The sequence below is a fragment of the Leptinotarsa decemlineata genome, unplaced genomic scaffold, assembly GCF_025532065.1.
Source record: "Leptinotarsa decemlineata unplaced genomic scaffold, Ldec_3_MD MMD2_tig00003192_RagTag_RagTag, whole genome shotgun sequence".
Lineage (NCBI taxonomy): Eukaryota > Metazoa > Arthropoda > Insecta > Coleoptera > Chrysomelidae > Leptinotarsa > Leptinotarsa decemlineata.
Genome location: NW_027412582.1, coordinates 3,331,073 through 3,356,163, shown reverse-complemented (window position 1 = coordinate 3,356,163; position 25,091 = coordinate 3,331,073). Strand labels below are relative to the sequence as shown.

General features: G+C 32.5%; 3 protein-coding genes across 8 annotated transcripts in view; 1 reads left to right on the top strand and 2 right to left on the bottom strand.

Moving 5' to 3' along the window:
* The window catches only part of LOC141483164 (uncharacterized), a 112,385-nt gene that overhangs the window by 4,308 nt on the left and 82,986 nt on the right, over positions 1-25,091 (bottom strand). The window lies entirely within an intron of this gene.
* The window catches only part of LOC141483160 (uncharacterized), a 519,459-nt gene that overhangs the window by 448,241 nt on the left and 46,127 nt on the right, over positions 1-25,091 (top strand). For 2 of the 6 annotated variants that reach the window (XM_074177608.1, XM_074177610.1), the window contains exon 1: positions 10,623-10,754. The exons of 3 other annotated variants lie outside the window; for them this stretch is intronic. In XM_074177608.1, the coding sequence (XP_074033709.1) occupies positions 10,734-10,754 (21 nt within the window). In that variant the 5' untranslated portion in view covers positions 10,623-10,733. Of the gene's footprint in view, positions 1-10,341; positions 10,755-25,091 lie in introns of those variants that run through there. One more of the 6 variants, XM_074177609.1, reaches the window with a different exon arrangement.
* LOC141483169 (uncharacterized) lies at positions 2,657-5,931 on the bottom strand. The gene is made up of 2 exons (XM_074177647.1): positions 5,290-5,931; positions 2,657-3,493 (listed from the first exon to the last, which is right to left on the bottom strand). The coding sequence occupies exons 1-2, from the start codon at positions 5,753-5,755 to the stop codon at positions 3,405-3,407; spliced, it is 555 nt and encodes a 184-aa protein (XP_074033748.1). The 5' UTR covers positions 5,756-5,931; the 3' UTR covers positions 2,657-3,404.

The window sequence follows — 25,091 nt, the reverse complement described above, 5'->3', positions numbered from 1 at the left end:
TGATTGTACTCTGAGTCGGAAAAATGTTTTCAAGTAGTATAAGCTTTTCACAGAAAGCCGAAAAGATGTGATCCAAAAGATGTTGTCAATTGAGATGGAATGAAGAATATCAACTGGTAGAAGAATCAAAAAGCATAAAAAATTATGGGAATGTTCATTCCAGTGTGGATATCCTAGCAACAAAAACTTATTAATAAAATTGAAACCAATAAATTGATGGATGTAGCCTTTACTATGTGGCAGGAAATCATAATGAAGAAAAGAGAATTGAAATTTCCAATGTTTTTTACCACTTTTTTTGTTACTGCAGTTTCTTCCTATAAGGACATTTTCAAACTTATACAACTATAATGTATAAGTATATTATGAAAATAATATATTTAAAGGGTGCCTGCCCTAAATGTAATAGAAATGAAAGATTTCTAATTTATCAATATATGTTAATTTCTTGAAAAAATTTTGCAGAATATTTGACATATTTTTCTTATATATCCGTTAATAGTGGATGATCGTTGATGAATTTTTCACTGGAAAATAGAAAATAATTCATTGATAACAATTAAAAAATCAAATCAATTTGCAGTGCCATTAGGAAGGGTGGAAAAAATTAAAATTTAATTTTTTGACATATTTTTTCTTATATCTCCGTTAATAGTGGATGATCGTTGATGAATTTTACACTGAAATATAGCACATTATTCATAAATATCATGTACAAGATCAAATCAATTTGCAGTGCCGTCGAGGAGGGTGGAAAATAATATGTCATCTCTGTTAATAATCATATCTCTGTTAATAATCGATGTGCGTTCACAAAACTTTCACTAAAATGTCGAGAAATACTATATAAAGATATTCCAAGATTCAAATGAATTTTAAGTGCCGCAGGAAAATGTATGAGGAAAATAATATGTTTCTCAATTGTTTTTTGGAATATCTCGTTAATGATCGATATGCGTTCACGAAATTTTCACTAAAATGTCGGGAAATAGTCTACAAAGATATTTCTGAACTCAAATGAATTTGAAGTTCCGTAGGAAAATGTATGAGGAAAATAATATGTCATTTTCCAATTACACTTGTTTACAGCCAATTTTCTGCAGGATTAACGCAGCCAAGTTTTTGTCCAAAGTACAAAAACTTGGCTGCGTTAATCCTGCAGATAGTTTTTGCTATATATATGGTCAGTTTACTCCTAAATCTCATAAACGGCCAATTAATCAAAAAACCAAAGTAGCTTATCTTAAGTATTATGGATGTGTTGTTGGTGATCAAGATCAGGATTGGGCTCCTCACATATGATGCCAAACCTGTGCAGCGAATCTAAATAATTGGTTAAATGGCAAACGCTCTTCTATGTCTTTTGCAGTTCCAATGATTTGGCAGGAAACAACAAATCATTACAACGACTGCTTCTTTTGCATGACAAACGTGTCTGATTTTTCAAGAAAGAGCAAACACAAAATTGTATATCCGGATATTCCTTCTGCAAGAAGGCCGGTTCTTCATGTAGAAGGTTTACAAGTTCCAACACCTCCGGCAAATTGGGAGGAAGATTTGGAAATGTATGACGGCCAGGCAGGTTCCCATGATGTGCCAGAAAAAGACGGTCCTTATTTTCCAGAGAGTGAAGGAAGAACACCCCATTTAATTGAACAACCTGAATTAAATGACCTAGTTCGGGACCTCCACTTGTCCAAAGAGAATGCTGAACTATTAGGGTCTAGATTACAACAATGGAATTTAGACCCTAAAAACAAAGTTACAATATTTAGGGATCATAACCATGAGCTACCCTCGTTTTTTACTATGCAGGATAAAATGCGTGTTTGTGGAAATCCAAATGGTGTGATGGAAAAATTAGGATTTGCACATCACTCGGACGAATGGCCGTTATTTATAGATTCGTCTAAAACAAGTTTAAAAGCTGTACTTCTCCACAATGATAACAAAAGACCCTCTACTATTTCTCTTGCACATACAGTTGCCATGAAGGAAACACACGAAAGTATGTCACTTATTCTAAATGCAATAAGTTATAATACGTATAAGTGGCAAATATGTGGTGACCTTAAAGTCATAGGACTATTTAGGTCTTCAGAGCAGATTTACGAAGTTTTGCTGTTTTCTTTGCCTTTGGAACAGTAGAGCAACACAGAGCCATTATCAAGTAAAAGAATTACCACCGAGAAATAAATATCTTCCAGGTGTGTTTGCTTGACCCTGAAGAATATACCTCTTGTTAATCCCAAAAACGTTTTGTTACCTCCATTACACATTAAACTGGAATTAATGAAAAATTTTGTAAAAGCATTAGACAAAGAAGGTGATGCGTTTAAATATCTTAAACACGTTTTTCCAAAAGTAAGTGATGCAAAAGCTCAAGGAAGGTATATTTGTTGGACCACAAATCAGAAAACTACGTGATCAACAGTTTGATCAAACATTAAGTAATGTTGAATTAGCTGCGTTGAGTTCTTTCAAAAGAATTGTTTCAGAGTTTTCGGGGAACAAGAAAGTAGAAAATTGCAAAACACTTGTAGAAGAACTACTTGAAAACTACTATAATAATAATAATAGCCTTTATCACCCAACAGTTAAAAACCATTAACAGGGTTAAGTATTTTAAAAAAGTAAATGAAATGAAATACTGAGATACAGTGTCAAGAATATATTCTAGGGAATCAAAATTTATATAACACAAATTTGAAATAAAATTGAAATTATTACAAATGCTAAAGATAGGCGACTTGAGATACAAATTGGTTCTGGCCAGTCGGCTGTAAAAAGTTTTTGTACTTCTAGTTCTAAAATGAGGCACACAGAAAAATTGTTCCAGCACGTTTTCTGCATAATTCAAGACTTTCAATATTGAATATTGAATGTCATGGTAAGAGATTCATATGAAATACCTCTATCAGGATAGATACCATAAGATTTGAAGTAAACAAACTTTAGGAAAAGACGATGAACTTTTTCAAAATGTATTATAGCAATTGTAGAATGGAGACCTTTAAACAGAGCCATATTCTAATTTTGACCTTACGTAGGCTACATAAAGAGTAAATAGAGCAGATATGTTGGAAAAAGATCTGCAATTGCGAACTATAAAGCCATAAACTCTCAATGATTAACTTACTGTCGATCTAATATGGTTGGAAAAAGACAAATTTTGAACAAAATATACACCAAGATCTTTGAGTTACTTCGTGACAGTGAAATGGTATCTACTCGATGACTAACATTTTCCTACTATGAGACACTACTTTACATTTGGATGCATTGAGATATAGTTTGTTAACTTCACACCAAGTCTGTATATTTCAGAATGGGATGTCGCATGTCTCTCAAAATTCATTTCTTGCACTCCCATTCGAATTTTTTACCAGAAAATTTGGGTGCTGTCAGTGACGAACGAGGGGAAAGGTTCCACTAAGACATACTGACAATGGGATGCAGCAATGATGGGAGATTATTGTTGCTTCCTTAATGACTGAAAACGATGAAATATATAAACAAAAGTCAACATTTTAAAAAAGGTTATGCACAAGAGACTTCATCTGAATGTTTTTTCATGTGTATTGTAAATAAAGCCTGAATATATGGTTTTTTCCTTATTTTGATCTCGTATTTCCCTGTATGTGAAAATTTTTGTATAAAATAAAAATCTTAACGCGATGGAATATTTTTGATGTTGAAGTCGCAATCAGGATTCTTCAAACTCTCATGTATAGCCATTATAATATTAATCACATTATTTTTATTTGTTGGCTACTGTAATTAAACAAACTATTTTGATTCATACCAATCAAAAAGATTAGTAATAAATGAAAGTGTATTTATTCATAATATTTTCTCTTTCTAGAGGTTTTATGAATGAAAAATTCAGATTTGACATTTGAGAATAAATTGTAAAAAAATTCAAGGGAAAATGAATTATTCATACTGAGGAGATTTTTTGTAATTGATTATGTCACTATTTTGATTGAAAGGTGTAATTGAAATGTCTGGCATAAAATTAATCTGATGAAAAGCCTTTTTCACACACTATAACTAGAGCAATCTCTCTGTGTGTGTTTCGCTAAACAAGTTAGCATCAGGAGACGATTAAAACTAAATCTTTCAACTAAGTTAGAGCATTTTATATACAACTAGAAGTACCGAATACATCAAATTCAGAACTGGGCTCACCGAAACGGATCAACAGGTGTACCCCTCTCACAGGAACGCAGATCAGAGGAAGATACCTTTGTGAATATTCTACTATTTTTTGATACACAAAGTATAAATCACAAAGAGAATACGAATGTGTGAAATGTTGACAGTGGCATATGCTGATTGTACTCTTGAACCAGAGAAATGTTTACAAATACCCTATACCCATACCCTCATACAGTAGCGACTGACAAAATGGCGCGGTATGGCGCGGTCAGGCGACCGCCAATACAAGAGAGGGGCGAGAGGAAATGAAGCGGCGTCGCTTTATTTCCTATCGGTCATTGAGCAAGGCCTACTTACTCGTAAATTCCCTTAATTTAGTGAAAAAATCGTTATGTTGGAAAAACTAGAATAAATCTCAGTGTTCAAATCGAGCACCGCACTGCATGCATTTAATTTTACCGGGAATTCCCGACCATCCAGAAAAAAATTATCTATCTCTTTTTAACGTTTAAATTAGAGAGAGTTCATGTTATTTTTGGCAGAACACACTCAGCTCATTCTGATTCATTACATCAGTGCACACACTTAAAACAGTTATTCCAATTATTTTAAAACAAAGAGATGCAGTAATCAGACGGTTCATGCCTTTTTTGCCTGATCAGAATGTGGCTACCCCTGTTTTTGTTTCAAATTTTATTAAAGATCCAAAATTACAAGAACTGTATCCATATGTATGGATAGCAATTCGCATATTATTAACTATACCTATAAAGGTTGCTAATGAGGAGAAGAGATTTTCTAAGTAAGTAAGTAAGGTAATTTCATTATATCTTTTTCCTTTTTTTATATGGGTTTGGTTTGCAGTTGCAGGATGAGATGTGATTCTGAAGATTTTGTCAGTTGAGATGTAATGAAAATATCAACTGGTAGAGAAATCAAAAACCATAAAAATTACAGCAATATTCATTCCGGTGTGGGTATCACAGCACCAAAAATTTAAAATAAAATTGAAACCACCTGATAATATTGAATGAGATTGGAAAATCCTGAATGCAAAACAACCTTCTTCAGACTATAGTACCTGCGGTGAAGCAAAGTGTGGGTTTTGAATCACAAGTCATATCTTACCCTGTATTTTAAGGAATTTATTTTGAGGGACTTCACTTATTTCTTCAATACATTTTTCTGATTTGGGTTCATGGTAAACATCAATGACATCTTCACTTTTAATCTGATCTATATCATATTTTTCTTCGAGGTTATGCGTAACCATTTCAATACCAATTATATCATATTTTCCAGATTCACTGACCATTTCAGTTTCACATTTCATGTCTGTTTCAAAAACCACTTCATCCTCAACAGATTCAAGCTCTCTCTTAACCTGTATTTCAAGGAACTTATTTTGAGAGCCTTCTCTTATTTTTTCTATACTTTTTTCTGATATGGGTTCATGGTAAACATCAGTGACACGTTCGCTTTTAATCTTAACCATATAATCTTTTTCTTTGAAGTTATGAGTAACCATTTCAATGCCAAACATATATTTTTCAGATTCACTGACCATTTCAGTTTCACCTGTTTCACATTTCATGATATTTCTTTCAAAAACCTCTTCATCCCCAACAGATTCAAGCTCTTTCTTAATAAATATTCCACAATCCTCAAAAGTATTTTCTTTATATAAAACGGAATTGTTTTCAACGACGAATTCGTTATTTTTATTCAACTTTCAACTTTGTCAAACCTTTTTTGAACAGACGCAGATTAATCCGTGACAGAAGTAATGTAATTCTACTTCTTCTTTTCTTGTTTACTCGTGGTCCAGTACAGCCAAAAATACTGTTACGGATAAAACGCACCTTTGTATGGATGAGCATAAATATGTTGCTTTCTGCATGTTTTCTTATCCATATACTCAGAGTGATAATAAATATTCATTTCTCTGAGATTCATATACATATTTCATATGAACAATACATCAGTGTCAATATCAAACTCAAATGGAAGGAAAAAAGGAAAAAAGTTCGAAATTCAGTATAGACTGCAATATACACACACACAATATATACGCCAAAGATGTATTTTGTTGGCACTCAGATTAGAGATTAAGTAATTTCCGTCAAAAGTTATTCGTTATCTACGCTCGTTGTATTCAGATCTAATAGAGAGAGCGAATAACTTGGCATAAATTATATATTCGGAATATGATTGATGTCAACAAAACATATCTAATATGGACACGCAGAATTGCCACATATTTTCATTTATTGCTTCTTGGAATTTCTGACTTTGAAAGTTTCTGCAATTAGTATCGGTAACGAAAAAATTTGAAGTACCGTTTATAACAAGGAATGAAATACAAATTGCTATCGCATCCGATGTCAATAAAGATTTTTTCTGAATTTCGAAGCAAGTAAAAAGCAAACAGGCGCGTTTATAAAATTAGCTTTTCATCAGATACATCGGCAGACCGTTAGTAAATTCTTCGATTACTCCATCGATTTGATGGAAAGCATAGATCCATCTTTAGAAATTGGAATGAAATATTTATGTTTCAATTATGTGTTAATACATTCAAATTCTAAATTACAATTTTATGTTGACATAATTTTATAAATTTCGACTTGAAACTAAACATATTTCAATTTCTGAATTTTATAAATTTCGACTTGAAACTAAACAAATTTCAATTTCTGAATTTTGAATTTCTGAATTTTATAAATTTTGACTTGAAACTAAACATATTTCAATTTCTGAATTTTGAGTTTGAAGTCGAAATTGGGAGATTGAAGTCGAAATTTCAAAACTCGAAAATCTGAGATTTAAGTTTTAATTCAAGATTATAGTCAAAATTTCGCGGCCAAAGTCGAAATTCGAATATATAGTCGAAATTTTGAGAATTAAGTCAAAATTTCGATAATAAGTTTGAATTTTGAAATCAAAATCGAGATTTCAAGTATAAAGTAAAAATTTCGACTTTTAAAGTCAGAGTTTCCAAGAAACAAACAATAGGAATATATGCTCCTTCCGTTTCCCTATCTCTAGAAATGGCGATTGATTTTTGGCGGGAATAGTGAAGATTTCAAATTCATCATAAAAATTATGATAGATAGTTCTGTCTAATAAAAACACGTTAACGTTTCGATTGTACCATTGGTTGAATCCATCAGCAGAGGGGAACCAACGGATCAATTGGTGGATTTATCGGTCCTTACATATATTTCAAGGACACTGAAAATGGCACAATATAAGAAGTATCGATTTCGACGCTGGACAAGAACTAATGACAGTAATGGCATATGACTCAGAGTAATAATAAGACATAGAGTTGCCATGTCTATAGCAATACAAGTAATTTGAAACGAGTATCGTACTATCCTTTTCTGTACAACTCATGTGCGCAGTGGGTGGCGGGTAATGAGAGGTTATCGAGAGTTTGTTTACATTTGAAGTAAGTTGGACCATAAAACAGTGGCGGTTGGTTTAGTTGAAAATCGGAGGGATATTATATATTTATCAAATAAATCATTCCATCTGAAAATGTATTATGTTTAAATAGTTCCTACAGGAAATCTAATTTATTATTTTTGATTATGTAAATAGGGCCAGTTTTTCTACCACCTACTAGATGTTTATTCATGTATGGCTTTTAAATTGTGGAATTGGCCGCGGTGGTAGTGCGTCCGACTCACGATCGGAAGGTCGTGAGTTCGATTCCCGCCTCGACCAGATATTTCTCTCGAGAGAATTTATCTGGTTGAAGCTGGAATGATTCTGCAACCGTGTTAGGAATCACACGTTGAAAGGTAAGACCTCTTTAGTCCTTAGCTCGCACAAGTTTCTCAACTTCTGAGAGTTATCGTTCGTATGGGGGCGGCAGCTGATTAATGGGAAAACAGATTTTTTTAATAGAGCGTGTGGTTTTCTGGGCTGAAATTAAATTATTTCAAATGAACTAATTCATAACTATGTTAAATGTTAATTTTGAAAGTAATGAACTTTGCTTCATATATTCAGATGAAGAAATTTGGTATTTATTCTCAGATTTGATGAACAAGCGGTACGGTTTGTGAGGTCCGATATAAAGAATTATCGATTAGAAATCATGAACTTTTGTAATTACGATTGAGGTTTGATATTATTATGTGATTTCATTCAAAATTGGTATCTGATGGTCTTTGTGGACCGACATTATGTTTTTTTTCAATAATTCATGCTGACGAATTCTATAATTACGGAAAATCATTAATGTAAATGAAAAAAACCGTATTCAAAAATAAGAAATATGTTTTTCATATGAGTGTCATAAGTCATATTCATTCTGTGAACAACAGGACAAATGCTTTCTGCTCAATGTTCAGTTTGTACACTAAATAGTTATTCTTGTGCAACTGGTGTTAAATCTGTTATTGCTCACTTAACAACTAACTTACGTCACACAAAGAATATGAGTTCCGTTCTGGTTTCATTTTCTCTGCACGAGGCTCTCGCGTCGCATACAGACAATATTCAATAAGAAATGACGGTTGTCATTTTTCAATCTTTTTTGGTTGGGATATGTCGAATAATAAAATAATATAAACCTAGTTTCAAAAACTTCATTTATAAGAAGAAGATCAAAAAAATTATCATTAAAAACATAAAAAACATAATATCGGTCCACAAAGACCCCTAGATATGAATTTTAAATGAAATCATGATTTCTAATCGAAAATTCTTCATATCGGACCTTATAAACCGTACCGTCTGTTTATAAAATCTAAGAATAAATCACACATTTCTTCATCTGATTTTATGAAGCAAAGTTCATTACTTTTGAAATTAACATATCATTAACAATATCATTGTTATGAATTAGTTCATATGAAATAATTTAATTATAACCCAGTAAACCACGCCCTTTATTATAAAGCCATACAAAAATAAAAATCTAGTAGGTGGTAGAAAAACTGGCCTCATTTCCATAATCATTAATAATAAATCAGATTTTCTGTAGGGACTATTTGAACATAATACATTTTCAGATGAAATGATTTATTTTATAAATATATATCCCTTCGATTATCAACTAAACCAACCGCCACTGTTTACTTCCCGTAAACAAACAAAATTATGCTTTCAATGTAAGGATAGAAAAGGCCACTGTATTGTATTCTGTTACTTTGAGATTTTTTTATTTAAAAGTATGGAATTGAATTACCCGCCCTTTAATGTCAATTTTTATATGACGTCATTGGCTTACTGATGTCGAAAAATGTAGTAATCTACTACCTCACATCTGAATCTGGTATGAAGAAGAATTCATTTCTAGTACAATTGATTTCCAGCCAGAAACATCACTGCGCCAGCAAAAGGATTATCCTGCGGTGTCATTGAATGAAATGGCAGGAAAATGCAGTAATGGTAACCGTCACCGAAAAGATGAAATGTGTTCATATTTAGGGTGTCGTTCCACACGGGGTACTGGTAAGACTTGTGAACGTCACACCAACCCACGAACACATCAATCTATTCTGTTCATAAATGTATATTTGAAATTGAATGAAGACAACAATTTTCAAAAATCTTCAAGGGTCGAGATTAGTGTTGGCCATTTTTTCATGCCATTATCTTTATCTCACAAAAATGAAGTATTTTCAATAAAAACGTAATGAAACTACTATCAAATTACCTTTCAATGAAGAATGGCTTTTATATGTGAAATTCACTAACAAGTAACACATTTTGTTACCATTTTGTGTTTTTCTGTTTTCTTTATGCATCGACTCCAAATGCATATTTGTGTTAATGCTAGCTTCTTTTCTGAAACAGTAAGCCCATTTTTTAAAATTATGACTGTAGGTATTAGAAATATACTCTCCAAAATATCTTGTGACTTCATTGTTTCATTATCCAATGGTGAAACAAAGTTTGATTCAATAGTTTTTTGTTGCTATATTGTTTTTGGAAATTGTTTTTGGAAATTTCAGCGTATTGTTTAAAGTCCACACAACACTCAATATGAAGTGTAGTTGGAGACTCTAAACAATACGCTGAAATTTCCAAAAAACATTTGAATAAAATGAATATTACAACTATATACAACATTTGAATATTCCGCGTCCGTCACAATGGTACTGATACAAATCTTCAGATGGCGCTTTTTTCCGTATCTGTTGTCTAGCATTAGCATTGCCGTGAACCGTCTAGGATATATGGTCTGTGCCGTCTAGGGTATATGGTCCGTGTGTTATATCTTCAAAATCGTGTTGACAAAATTGAATAAAAAATAAAAATAAAGAATTCGTCGTTGAAAACAAAACCTCTCTGTTTAAAGGTAATGGCTACTGATGATAGTGAAAGAATAATTAAGAGAGAGCTTGAATATGATGGGGATGAAATGGTTTTTGAAACAAATATCATGAAATGTGAAACAAGTGAAACTGAAATAGTCGGTGAATCTGGACAAAATATGTTTGGTGGAAGTGTAACTGATATTTACCTTGAACCCAAATCAGAAAAATGTATAGAAGAAATAAGTGAAGACCCTCAAAATGAGTTTCTTGATATACAGGGTGAAGATATGACTCATGATTCAAAACCAACCACAGGTAAAGTAGTTTGATGAAAGTTTTTTTGCATTCAGTAATTTTCCAATCATGTTGAATTGATGACCTATTGATTTTGTAGAAATTCATATTGAATATTGGTACTGAGTGGAAGTAGTAGAATTTAGTAAACTGTATTTACTTGAGAATGATTTAACAAACTGAAACTGATTGTAACAAATCGAAAACTTACCAGAAATTAGACAAAGTTTATTTTTATCTTATAATCAATTTTCCAGTCCCATTCTATATCATATGAAATGAACATTCCTGTAATTTTTGTGTTTTTGATTCCTCTACCAATTGATACTTTTCATCCCTTCTCAATTGACCAAATCTTCAGAATCACATCTTTTCGTCTTTCTGTGAAAAATTTGTACCTCTTGTTAACATTTTTCTGACTCTGAGTATAATCACCGTATGTCACAATCAACATTTCAAGTGTTTTCCATTTTCCATACAAAATTTAATGCAAATTTTTTGATTTTTTATGTTGGTACACAAGTGTACCAGCATAAAAAATATTAGAAATTGAATGTATGTAGCCTGCGAAATGTGAACATTCACCTAATTTTTTGAACAGACCTCGCATTTTCTTTGTTATTCATACTTTGCATAATAAAAAATGTTGGATTATTTATACAAATATATTTTCCTCTGATCTGCATTTATATGTGAGGAGTGTACAACTGTTGATTCGTCTCGGTAAACCCAGTTCTGAATTTGATATATATCCAGTTGTATATAAAAAGTTGTAACTTAGTTGAAAGATTTAGTTTTAATCATCTGATGATGCTAACTTGTTTAGCGAAACTCACGTCGAGAGAGAGAGAGAGAGAGAGAGAGTGCTTCATTTATAGTGTGTAAAAAAGGCTTTCATTAGATTAATTTTATGCAAGGCATTCCAATTCTACTTAAAAATTAAAATAGTCAATAATCAATTACAAAAACTCTCCTCTGTATCAATAATTCATTTCCCCTTGAATTTTTTTACAATTTATTTTTAAATCTGTCTGCTCGAAGTCATTTTTTCAGAGTGCTAATTTGAAATCGCATGAAAGAACCCATACTGGTGAAAAGCGATTTCAGTGTAAAAGCTGCTTGAAGTCATTTAATCAAAGTGGTAATTTGAAAACTCATGAAAAAATACATTCATAATGCTTTTTTATACAGAACGTATACTGAGAAAAAAACCATTTCAGTGTGAAATCAGTTTGAAGTCTTCGAAAACTCATGTAAATCAGAAAAATTATTTCATTCTGCTAAGTTATCTTTTGTTAATTTGTATTTTGGTATAGAAAATCGTGAAGTTGATAAAATAAATTTATTATCTCAAAATATAAGATTAATAATAATGTCTTTTTTTTCAATCCTCAGCAAAGTGTTAATACTGCTCTGTTTAATTGAGTACCATTTATATTCATAATAGTAAGTACATTATGAACAAGCAAATATAACTAAATAATTATACTTGAATTACACACATTATGAAGGTACAAAACATTAAACAGATTGAATTAAAAGTGCTATATTTTTCAGAGAGATTCATTTTTGAGAACAACAGGTTTTGGCTTTCTACTTCTACATCTTTATACAAAAAAAAATTAGGAATCTTCCAAATAAAGGAAGAAAGCAAATTATGAATATTACTGGAGTTTTTTCCCAACACCAAATTGTTATTTTTACACCTCGACACGTGTTTCGATCACCAAGTGATCATCTTCAAGAGGAAGATTAAACTAACGACTACTCAAAACTAAAGCTACTTATAGTAATCAGGTACATCATACAGGTAGGTAATCAGTAATACCACCCATACAAGTGTACCACCCTAAATTAATTTTACAATCGGCCTTTCTATTATTTTACAATATGTCCTTATGTATGTTTAAATGTTACAGCTATATATAGAACAATTTTCACCTATATAAAATTAGTTTCACAATATTGCCTATCTAAATATATTTACAATGTGTCTTTTTGTAGTAATCACTAAACCCAACAATATTATTTCAACAAGCTATATAGTATGCTATTTGGTATTGGTCCGTTATCGTTATTCATAATATTATTATGTTTACTTATTTCTACACTCTCATAGGCATCTAGTTGCCTGTTGTTGTTAACTTGTCTAACTAATCTTAAAGAACTGAAGTCTATGGAATGGTTTTGTTGCAAAATATGATGGGCGACTGCTGATTTTTCAGGTCTTCCATATTTAGGGTGTGCTATGTGTTCCTTATATCTCACTTTAATAGATCTTTTTGTCTGTCCATAATATTTTGTATCACAGTCCTTACATTCAATTTCGTAAATTCCAGACTTTTCCGAATTCTCGACTTTGTCTTTTGGACTTCCCAAAAGGCTCTGAAGTGGATGACTTGTTTTAAAAACCACCTTCATACCTAGTTCCTTGAAAATCTTTCCAAAATTCTTCGTATATTGGTGGTATGGAACTGAGATGTATTTATCTTGGTTTTTGTCCTTTTTGAAAGTCGAGATTTCATTCAGTCTTAACCTAAACTTCTTTTTCCTAATTATGTCATCTACAATACCCCTCGGGAAACCGTTAGTGGCTGCTATTTCCTGTATTGTACGTTTTTCTTTTGTGAACCTATCAACCCAGCACGTTTGTGCTGTCCACAGTGATGTGAACTGTCAGGAATATACCTGTACGTGCTTGTTTCTTTTACAAATATATCGTATTCTAACCCTCCATTTTTGCTCCTCATTACCAAAATGTCAAGAAATGGTAGTTGTCCCTTATTTTCTACTTCATACGTGAATTTTATTGATGGACATCTATTATTTAAAAAGGAAACAAAGTCCTCGATATTCGAGGACTTTGTTTCCGAGGACTTTGTTTCGAGAGGACAACTAATATGATATAATAACAAAAACCAAACTAAAACTGGCAGTTTAAGATGTTTTCGACTAACCCACCTTGTATCTGAAGAAATACAATACAGCTATAAAACTTTTAATCCGATTATGTAGGTATTTTGAGTGGAAATGAGTGACCAGTGTCGTAGAGTATATGATTAAAACATTAGTTACTTTAAATAAATAAATATATTAATATTCTTAAACTGTATGTACTGTAAACTGTATTTTTATTTTAAAAAAATTTCTTTATTTTATTCAAAAATAATAAGTTACTTGCAATTTGTAAAAGATACATTTATTTAATTAATACCTATTTTTAAATGATATAAACTACGATTACTTACAAAACTATTCAAATTCAAAATAAACAGGATCATCTTCGGAATCCGAGTCGTCTTGCAGGTTAATAATTAACGGTTGTGTGTTGTGTCTCTACAGTCGCATCAATTATATTGTCAAGATCCCACATTTTTTGTTCTTCTTCTATTGCATGTCTTACTGCATCTCGCCAATTTTGTTCTGTAATATGTTGTAAAGACTCATATAACAATTCACGTACAGCTTGTATTTTATATGACGTATTTTTTCTAGCCACATAGCTTTTCATTTGTGCCCAAATGAGTTCAATTGGATTTAATTCGCAGTGGTAGGGTGGAAGTCTAAGGACTGTGATGTTTCGTCTTTCCGCCATTTTGTCAACTACGTATTTCTTGAACTTAGATTTGTGTTGCCGGGCAATTTTTAAAAGTTCTGCTTCAACCATTCCATCTTCGTAAGGCAGGGACTTATTCCGCAGCCAGTCAATGATATCCTGTTTCTTCCACGCAGTCGTTGGAAGTCTTTCAACTAGTCGTGAAAAGGTGCATTATCTAATACTATAATTGAGTTTGGTGGTATATGTTCAATCATCTGCTCAAAATACTCTTCGAAAACATCAGCTGTCATCTCCTCGTGATAGTCTTTTGTGCTTTTGGATTCAAATTCCAACAAGCCATGCTTAGCAAATCCTTTTTCACTGCCAATGTGAGAAACTATTAATCTACTGCCTTTACCAGAGGGTGGGGAAATACCAGTAGACCAACCTTCCATAAAGGCTTGCCTGGAGCTTGATATATTTTTATCTGTCCAAATTTTTGTGAGAGTATGACCTGCGTTTACCCACGTTTCGTCCTGATAGTAAATTGGCCTTCCTTCAGCCCGAAATTTTCGTATAGATCTTAGATACTTTCTTCTCCAACATATTATCTCTTCCCGGTCAATCAAAAGTGATTTTCGGTCTGATTTCTCCCACCGGAAATTTAATTCTTTTAAAACTTGCCACAATTTGGTTCGTCCGACATGAGGCAAATCCGGGTCGTCTCTAACTTCTTGTAAAATTTTGTTTAAGTTGGGTATTTCTTTTTTGTAAAAAAAATTCGTGAATTTTCCTTCGAATACCATTTTTGGCAAATTCATCAATTTCAATAGGTTTTTTCCCCTCTTTAAGTATTCGTTTGTATTTGGGTTAGCTATACCTTTTTTTTTCTTTCTGATAGGAACCTATATATTGTTGACTCCCCTACGCCCGTCATGTTGGCAAAACTCTTGATTATGTTCTGAACAGTGTTTGTGGGATTCTGAGAAACCAGAGCATCGTGAACGTTCAAAACAATAGTCTTCTCTCTTGGTGAATAGACAGACTTACTGACTGTACGCAACAGTACCGGTGTAAAACTTGATAATGTTGATGATGATGACGAAGCCATCGCAAGCAATCAAACAAAACAAGCAGGAACGAAAGGTACGTATATGTTTGTAGGAATATGAAAAAAAGTTACTCACGCACTGCACAAAATTCGCAAAATAAATATTAGAGACGTTAATTACTGCCGTAGACGCCGAAACACCAACGAGCCGTAAATTAAATGCGATTAAAAAATGTACTAAACCAAAAATTATTTTCGTAACAACTTCACCATTTCAAGGCAAGTTTCGAATATAAACTGAAGCTTTATATTTAATGAATCAAACACCTCAGGAACCTCCGCCTATGATTTTACGAGTTTTACGACCGTTTTATGACTTGGGCCCTCATTTTGTGCTATCGACAAATTATGAACGGACTATAAATGTATAACCTTTTCAATTCAAATAAGATTCCTCTTGGCTGGGATTAAATTAAATAGGTGAATGAATGTCATTACGATGTCATCGATGACATAAGCAGATCAAGCTTATTCCGTGACATTAAAAAATCGTAATTCATGAATGAAGCGTGTGTGTATTTTCTATAATGTTATCCAATTTGGTACTGAAGAGCCTTAGGCAAGTGTTGTTCCATGTGAGTACAATTTATTACCATTCATTCAAAGTAGAACTCATGTGAATGATATCTGATTCTTATTCTACAACAAATGTTTGAAATGCAAACTGAGTAGAGAAAAGTATCTTCTGTATAATTCAGTGTTCATATAGAAGTATTTGTTTCGAAAGAATTTTTTTCTTTCGTGTAATTCAATGTTTATATGAAAGTAGCTGTTTCAGGACGACTTTCTTTCAGTTTGTGCCTGAAAGTTACTTCTTTGTATCATCTACACATTCATGTATAGAGTTATTTATTCTCAAATTGGTTACTTCCTTCCTTTCTTTGGAAGATTCTCTCATTCCTTTTTTTTTGTATCAAATGGAGTAGTAGAAAGCCAAAAACTTTCTTTCCCAAAAATTGAAAATCTTACTACAGTCACTATAGAGTTGCTTTTAAGACGGACCTGTATATGATTATTGTTTACGCTAGGGTTATAAATGAATGTTATTTAGTGTTCACTAAGGTGAACATATTTTACAAGAATTTAGGCACATATTTATATTTAGAATTAAATTATTACTTTTTTTTAATATATTTAAATTATTATTTAAAAATTTAATTTTTATTCGATTTGTACTTTTATATTTTATACTCACAGGAGTATAAATTGTTCTGGAAATAAGTATTTTACTTTTTTTATTTTTCTATGATTCACCTATATATTTTTGTTTTCTTTTTTTCGCTAGGTTAAGTTGAAAAGCAGCCTAGGCTGATACTTCACCTTTTCATTGACCCTTAATTATTGTTCTAAATTTTTGTATTTAATTTTTTTTTTATATTATGTCGATGAATAAAGACGATTATTATTATTATTAATAATAACTCGTATATATCAAGAAATTGGGAAAGGAAGGTTTTGTCTTTCTACTTCTTCATCTTTATACAAAAAATGTGGGAAACTTTCAAACAAAGAAGAAAAACAATTTCAAAATAAAGTCTTTACAAAGATGTGTAGATCCTGCAAAGAAGTAACTTTCAGACACAAACTGGAAGAAAAAAGTCCTGTCAAAACAACTACTCTCATAAACATTGAATTACACAAAAAAATTTAGAAACAACTAATCTCATATGAATATTGAATTATACAAAAACACTTTTTCCTGGCGGACAGCACCAATCTCAAAAATTATAATCTCCTAAACATATACCCCTTTTAATTATATAATAAGAAATTTTTGTCATCACTTTAGGGTCAATTACAGTTTATAACTTACAATATATCAAATCTATGTTTCCACAGGAACGTTTTTTCCGAAATATATTTTATGCAATTATGTTTCATTATCACAATCAGTGATATGTGTTTTTGTAGCGTGCAAATGAAAATTTCATGTCTTAATTTCAGTAGTTTGTATCCTCTCAATATAAGTATTTCAAAAACAACTTTTAGTTTGAATGACCATCAAGTTTGAGAACTTCAACCCAAGTCTCAAATATTTCATCTTACGTGGAGAGAACGTTATACAGTAGAGAAACCCAGTTATTCAGATCAATTGGCACCACCATTAGTCCGGATAATCAAATATCTAGATATTTATTTATTTTTATTTATTTATTTATTTTCTTTCCAGCAATTAACTTGTGAAAAAATACAGGAAAATTGTGAAAAATGTCAAAAAGTAGTATAACAACATAATACAATACAGATTTAAAAAAATTGTTATAGATATTCACATAAATATAAATACACATTTGTTTGAAGGTGATTGACAATGTTTCATGATGAATTTCACTAGTTCGGACTTCCATTTTCTACTATATAAAATGATTTGAAATCCCTGAAACAAGTAAAAAAGAATAATTAAAAATGAATAGCTGAAAATAACAATTATATTAAGCAACAATAAACCTGAAATGAAATGATAGTGAAATAACCTACAAGTAAAAATATAATAATTGAATAAATAAAATTAAAGGAATGAAAAAAGAAAATAATAAAAAAGTGTAGAGATTCCAAGTCACGTTAGTTCACGACGTTTCGATTGTTGGTATCTACAATCGTCTTCGGGTGATGACTGGACTGATTCCTCCGAGAGACGACTATTTTATAGGTCGTTGAAATACTTTCACTTTCTCTGCTTTCCATTTTCCGCTTCACTGATTCCGTGAAAGATGACCGTTTTGGCGGGAGTTGGCCATATTTCGTTTGATGATGGGTTTCCATATGTTTCGTATTTCTACGCTGGCCTGGCTGAATACATTGTTGGACAACATGTATGCGGCTTCCTTGAATTTTTTCCTAAACTGATGTTCCTCTCTGTGCAAGATCTCAGCTTGGGACCACTCGATGTTGTGTTGATGGGTCCAAACATGGTCTGCTATTCCTGATTTGCTGGTTTCCCCTCGCTGTGTGTGCTTCTTGTGCTCGGCAATGCGAACATTCAATGGCCTCTTAGTTTCACCAATATAGGATTTTCCGCACTCACAGGGTATCCAGTAAATGCAATTCTTGGAATCGCAGTCCTAGAGAAGGAACTAGACATCATCAAAAATGATCTTCAGCGGAATGGATACTCCAAAGCGATGGTAGAAAAGTCTTTGGCTAAAAGACAGAAGGAGCCTTGCAAGGAAGAGAAGCCGTCACAACCAGTGCTTGCATTTCCCTACATCAGAGGATTATCGGAGAGGATAAGAAGATTTGGTTCCAAGTACAACATCAGAACCTGTTTCAGATCCGGTAACACTATCCGTAGCAGCCTCACGAAAACCAGGCCCCCAAACGCATATTGCCTACAGATTCCATTTAAAATTAAAGTTTCCTAATTAAAAAATTCTTCTATGGTGTAGCAGTTTTTGCGGAGTAAGTGTTTCTTCAATTGATTTTTGAAAATTGTTGAAGAAGCTGCATTCTTTATGTGATCTGCCAAAGAATTATAGCATTTGCATCCAATATATTCAAAAATTTTTTGATACCGTCGGTGATATGCCGATGGGGTAAAATAAGGTTTTTTCTTCTGGTATCATGTTCATGGTGTGTTCTGATGGCATTATAAGTGGCCTTATTTTTGAAAATGAAACAACACGCTTCGAGAATGTATGTGCTCATAACAGTCAAAATATTAAATTTTTTGAAAATCTCTCTGCATGACTCTCTTCTACTCACTTTTGCAATTATTCTGATTGCGTATTTTTGTAATAAAAACACCCTTTGTACAGAGGAACTTGCTCCCCAGTTTAAAATTCCGTATCTCATATGAGAATGGAAGTGGGCAAAGTATAAAGATAGAAGGATACTTTCACTGCAATGACTCGACATAAACTTAAGTGCATAACATCCTTTTCTAAGTTTGCCGCAGACAGTATCAATATGAGAAATCCATGAGAGCTTTGAATCAACGGTAATGCCTAGCATTATGATAGATTCAGAAGAAGACACGACGTTATTGGTATTTTCAAACAACAAAAGCTGGTAGTGTTCCCGACTATTTGAACAAAACATCAGGGCATTAGTCTTTGATTTATTAATTATTAAGTGGTTTTTGTCTGACCATGTTATCACCTTAGCATAGGTAGTCTCAGCCAATAATTTTAATGATACTAAATCTTCTTCTATGATCAAAATGTTTGTGTCGTCTGCATAACATGTTGTAATAATTTTATTGGGTTCATTCAAGTGTGATATGAGGTCATTGGCAAATACTATGAATAGAAGGGGGCCTAATATTGATCCTTGAGGGACACCTTGCGTAATGCCTAAGGGATTACTGTTATTGTTGTTTATTTTAACAATTTGCTGTCTGTCAGATACATAGGATTCTAGCAAGGTATACGGCGTTCCCCTCAGTCCATACCTTGACAATTTTGATAATAGAATCTCATGACTAACACAATCAAATGCTTTAGAAAAGTCTATGAAGAGGCCCATAACAAGTTTTTTATTATCAAGAGATTGAATTATTTTGTTTTGGAATTCACATAAGGCTGTTTCGGTACTTTTTTTATCTGTAAAACCGTGTTGCGAGGATGATAATAACTTGTTTGACGTGAAGAAACTGGTAAATTGAAATTTGATATGCTGGCTAGCACACTTATAGGTCTATAGTTGTTAAGGTCATTGTTATCCCCTTTTTTAAAGATAGGTGTTACTCTTGCTATTTTTAAATTTGTTGGAAAGACGCCTTTTTCTGTAGATAGGTTTATAAGATAAGTTAATGGATGGGATAATTTATTTTGACATTGTTTAAGTAATTTGTTAGATATATTGTCAATACCACAAGAGTTGGAGTTTTTTAGACCATTAATTATACTTATTACATCATTTTCTGTAATCGGGTGCATGAAGAAACTATTTGGATTATTGTCGATATTTTGATGTATGAATTGCCAATCATATTCGCTGTTGTTTATCAGTGGTTTTGTGAAATGTATGTTAAATTTATTGGATAACTGTGTCTCATTCAAAGATTTTTCATTTTCCGTTATTACTATTTTACTATTATTTGTTGTAGATTTCTTTTGCAAGTTATTAATAATATTCCAGGTTGTTTTCGACTTGTTATCAGAGGTCGAAATCAAATTGTCGTAGTATGACTTGGATGATGCTTGTAGCCCCTGCTGATATTCTCGATTTGAAAAACTACTCAATTCCCTGAAACGAGGATCATGTTGGGCTAGACTATTGTAAAGAGATACACTGTTTTTAAGATTAACTAGAGGAGGTGTCACAATATACTTGGTTGCTTGTTTCTTTTTATCACCCCTTTGGTATACCTTCTTATTCGGGAATGAGATCTCGAAATAGTGTAACATGACATCTGCAAAAGCTTGGTAGGCTAAGTTGGGACACGAATGAATATAGATATCATTCCAGTTTTCATTTCGTAAATAATTTTTGAAAATATTGATATTCTCATATGAAAAGTTGCGCTTATAATAAAATGGTTTAAATGCCACTTTTACTGGCAGCTCATCAAAGAACAGGTCAAGGAATTGCGAGTACTGGTCTGAGAGATGCATATTCACTACTGCTACACTATAGGAATTTATATAGTCTTGATTAGGAAATTATCAATACAAGTTTCTGAGTTGTCTTTAACTCTTGTCGGGATTTTTAGTGTGACATTAACATCAAAACACGATAATAAGTCTTCGAGTAATATACAATACGTTGTGTGAGAAATGAAGTTAATGTTGAAGTCGCCTCCAAAAATCACTGTCAAATTATTTTATGTGCAACTATTTTTGTGGCACAAATTTCCAAGATACCTTCTTTACAGCAATCATCTAAATCATAACTCTCTACAACTCCTTGAAAATCATCAAGTTTATAGATTGCAACTCCACCACGAGTCTTCTCTTTTCTGGAAAACGCATTACAAAGGGTGAATCTACTTAATTTGAAGCTGTCAATCGATTCTTGCGACTGCCAGTGTTCAGATATAAGCAAAAAATCACAATACTTGTCATTTTCAAAGATATTATTCAAACTTAGCGTTTTGTTGCTGATACATTGGATATTCTGGTGGAAATTAGCCAATAGAGTCACTAAAAAAATGATCAATATAGTAATTAAAAGTTGGTATATTATTTAACGAGATAAAACTTGATAAAACAAAGTGTGTCTAGTCAAGCTGGAGGCAAACGCTTTTCAATAGACCTACCTACAAAAATGCAATTCGCTGTATCCGATTAAAAAAAAAAGAGAATCCATGGAGTTAATGAAGAAGCAAGGATAATAACCAAACCAAATATGTATTAACCAAAAATACATATTGTTATGTTGTTTAAAAAATTTTGTCCGTTTTTATGAGTTGAGTTTGAACTGTACTATCTCGGTAAATACTTATTTAATTTAATCGATATGAGGGTCATTTACACCTTTGCCAACTTAACACAAGTCGAATAATTCCCTCAGCATTAAAATTGTTTGCTCGGGATTCGATGAAGTCGACGAAGGCCGTTTTTGCCTGGTCCTGATTGGCAAAGATTCTACTGGTGACAAAATTATCGAAGTGCTTGAAAAGATTGTTGGCGAGAGGTCTGGGGAGTATGGTGGGAGAGGCAGAACGACACAATAGGAATCTGCTGTGATGGTTTGGCCCGGGTGCAGAAAGTTATACTGAATCACACCAGCCGCTGACCACCATACAGAAACCATGGTTATTTTGGTAGGTTCTCGCCTTTGGGAAGTGCCTGGGGGCTCATTGGTGTCCAACCACTGTCCTGAACGTCTCCTGTTGTCATAGAGGACCACCACACGTGACGATCAGATCCAAAAAAGGATCAATTTTTTTGCGCAAAATCAAAGATGAACAGACTGCGAAACGTGACATTTTTCAAGCTTCTGGACCGTTTCAGTACGTATTAAACCATCAAAAACCGCATGGGAGATGGTACCCAAATCTTCCACCATCCCACGCACCGTTTGTGATTGGTCAGTCTCTAGCAGGGTCCTTTCAAATCCTCGTCTATCACTGCATTCGTTGACACTATCTTTGCAAGCTACCTGTAGTATTTTCGAGCTATTCTGGCAACACTTTGGTTCAATTTGAATTCGTAGAGAAAAATTGGCATATAAGCTGAAAAGAGGCAAAAAAAATTAAATTTGGAAAAAATAAACAGCATCGACGTACAGAGTACAAAATTCTCTATCGAATAGTATATTCCTCGACATAATAAAATAAATATTTATTGAGATGTGTAGCTACAAAAACACATGACATCCTCCATCTTGATACAAAAAAAAATGCGGGAATAGAGACATTCAATAACCTTTTTGATTTGTTGAATTCGTGTTCTTTACGACATCCCTATAAATACAAAAACGTTTTTGAAGCTTCCAAATTCCAATTAGATTTCTTGAAAAATCTTGAAATTTTCAATTCAGAGGACAAAAATGTCACAAATCGAGTCAAATTTAGAAAATGCTGGATTATTTCCATGAATAGTGTAATTAAAATATGGGATAAGCTTTCCAAATTGAATTATAAATATTTAAAAACGAGACGACTCAATTCAGATTGTCTTGAAAATTTTTTTGGTGCTGTAAGACAACAATGCGGAAATAAAGTTAATCCGACCCCAATACAATTTAAAAGGGCATTCCGGAAGTTGTTTTGCCAAAATTATTTTCATTTCAATCGTATGAATTGTAAGAATGATTTAGATGATTTATTAATCAGTATACAACAAACGTAAATGATATATTTATATCAGATGAGAATCACTTTTCTCCAGCCCTTGCCCTTCCGGATTATGATTATAAAAATGAAGATGTATGTACTCAGAATTTATTCAGTTACGTTTGTGGATACATTTAAAAAAAAAAAGCTCTTCCAGTTCATACATGTTATGTGTGTCACTCTTTCAGCACGAAGTGCAGGATTTTGGATGTAAATCGTCTGTTAAGCTATTTTAAAGCTTATACTACGGAAAAAAACATGTTTGGAAATTTACGCTCACCACCATATGAATTCATTAATTTTATAGTATCAGTTGGAATGTTAATTTAACAATCGATTTACAGAAATTTCTACTGGGGGAGCAGTTTCGAATATATTATTCAACCTAATGAAGGATGTGGATTTTCTTCATCCTTGTGAAAATTTTCCAAAAATATACATAATTAGGCTATTCATAAGAATGATAATTTTTTATAGTATCAAATATACTAATAGAGATATCAATAATACCAAAGGTAAAACTGTAAAAAGGAAACTTAAGATTCTGTCACATTTTTAAATTAAGAGGTTTTGGTAAAATATCTTGTTTCATAATATTTTCATTTGGAACCTTACTTAATTAGAACCCTGATTCTATTGATGTTAATGAAAGTTTAAGTAAAGATTACATAAAATAACAAGAGTCACTTCTATTCATTTCATTCTTAGTGGACTTATTTATTTCAGAGGATATAAAATTATGATATAATATTAGCATTATTCTATTATCATAATTTTATTTTAATTTTCTATCTAATGAATTGGATTCACAAAATAGAGTAATTGATTTTATTACTTAAAAGCCAATTCATCATAAATAATAATAAATTGGCCACATGGTTGAATATTCTCTATTATTACTGCGAAAGTTGTTAAATTAGCAATATAAAAATTGAATGGAGTAAGATGCCCTTCACACTATAATTTTATATTTCACAGTGAGCCCACGTACTATACTAGAACATAAGAGTATATATTTTTATTAGTGTATATCGCTGAGAGGTCATTTTTCTCAGTGAACCAGGTTGTCTATCACTCAAAATCTTCGGTTCGAAGTTGGGACACAGAACATCAAAGGATCCGACGTTGATGTCGCTTCTCTGTGGTAGGTATTCTCGGACGAAACCCTACATATGAATACATTTCATCTTTTCGGTAACAGTTACCATTACTGCATTTTCCTGCCATTTCATTCGATGGCACCGCAGGATAATCCTTTTGCTGGCGTCAGCAATGTTTCTGGCTGAAAATTTATTGTACTAGAATTGAACTCTTTTATATACCAAATTCAGATGAAAGGTGGTAGATTACTACATTTTTCGACATCAGTAAGCCAATGACGTCATATAAAAATTGACCTTAAAGGGCGGGTAATTCAAATTACCTACTTCTGAATGAACAAATCTCAACTCTGAGAATAAATCACAAATTTCTTCATCTGATTATACGAAGCAGAGTTCATTACTTTCAAAATTAACATTTATCATTATGAATCAGTTCATTTGAAATGATTTAATTTCAATCCAGTAAACCACACACTTTATTAAAAAGCCATACATGAATAAACATCCAGTAGGTGGTAGAAAAACTGGCCTCATTTACATAATCATTAATAATGAATCAGATTTCCTATTTAAACAGAATACATTTTCTTCTGAAATGATTTATTTTATAAATATATAATATCCCTCCGATAATCAACTGAACCAACCGTCACTGTTTTATGGTCCAACTCACTTCAAATGTAAACAAACTCTCCATAACCTCTCATTACCAGTCACCCCCCTGGGCACATAAGTTGTACAGAAAAGGATAGTACGATACCCGTTTCAAAATACATGTATTGTATTGGTATAGACATGGTAAGTCTATGTCTTATTATTACTCTGAGGAAAACATCAAGTCATATGCCATTACTGTCATTAGTTTTTGTCCAGCGTCGAAATCGAT

Bases quoted from the DNA above. Each gene is read 5' to 3' on its own strand.
- LOC141483169 (XM_074177647.1), bottom strand. From the start codon at position 5,755: ATGAAATGTGAAACAGGTGAAACTGAAATGGTCAGTGAATCTGAAAAA. The intron at 3,494-5,289 runs GTAAGATATGAC...CATCGTTTTCAG, and splicing joins TAAATTCCTTAAAATACAGG to TCATTAAGGAAGCAACAATA.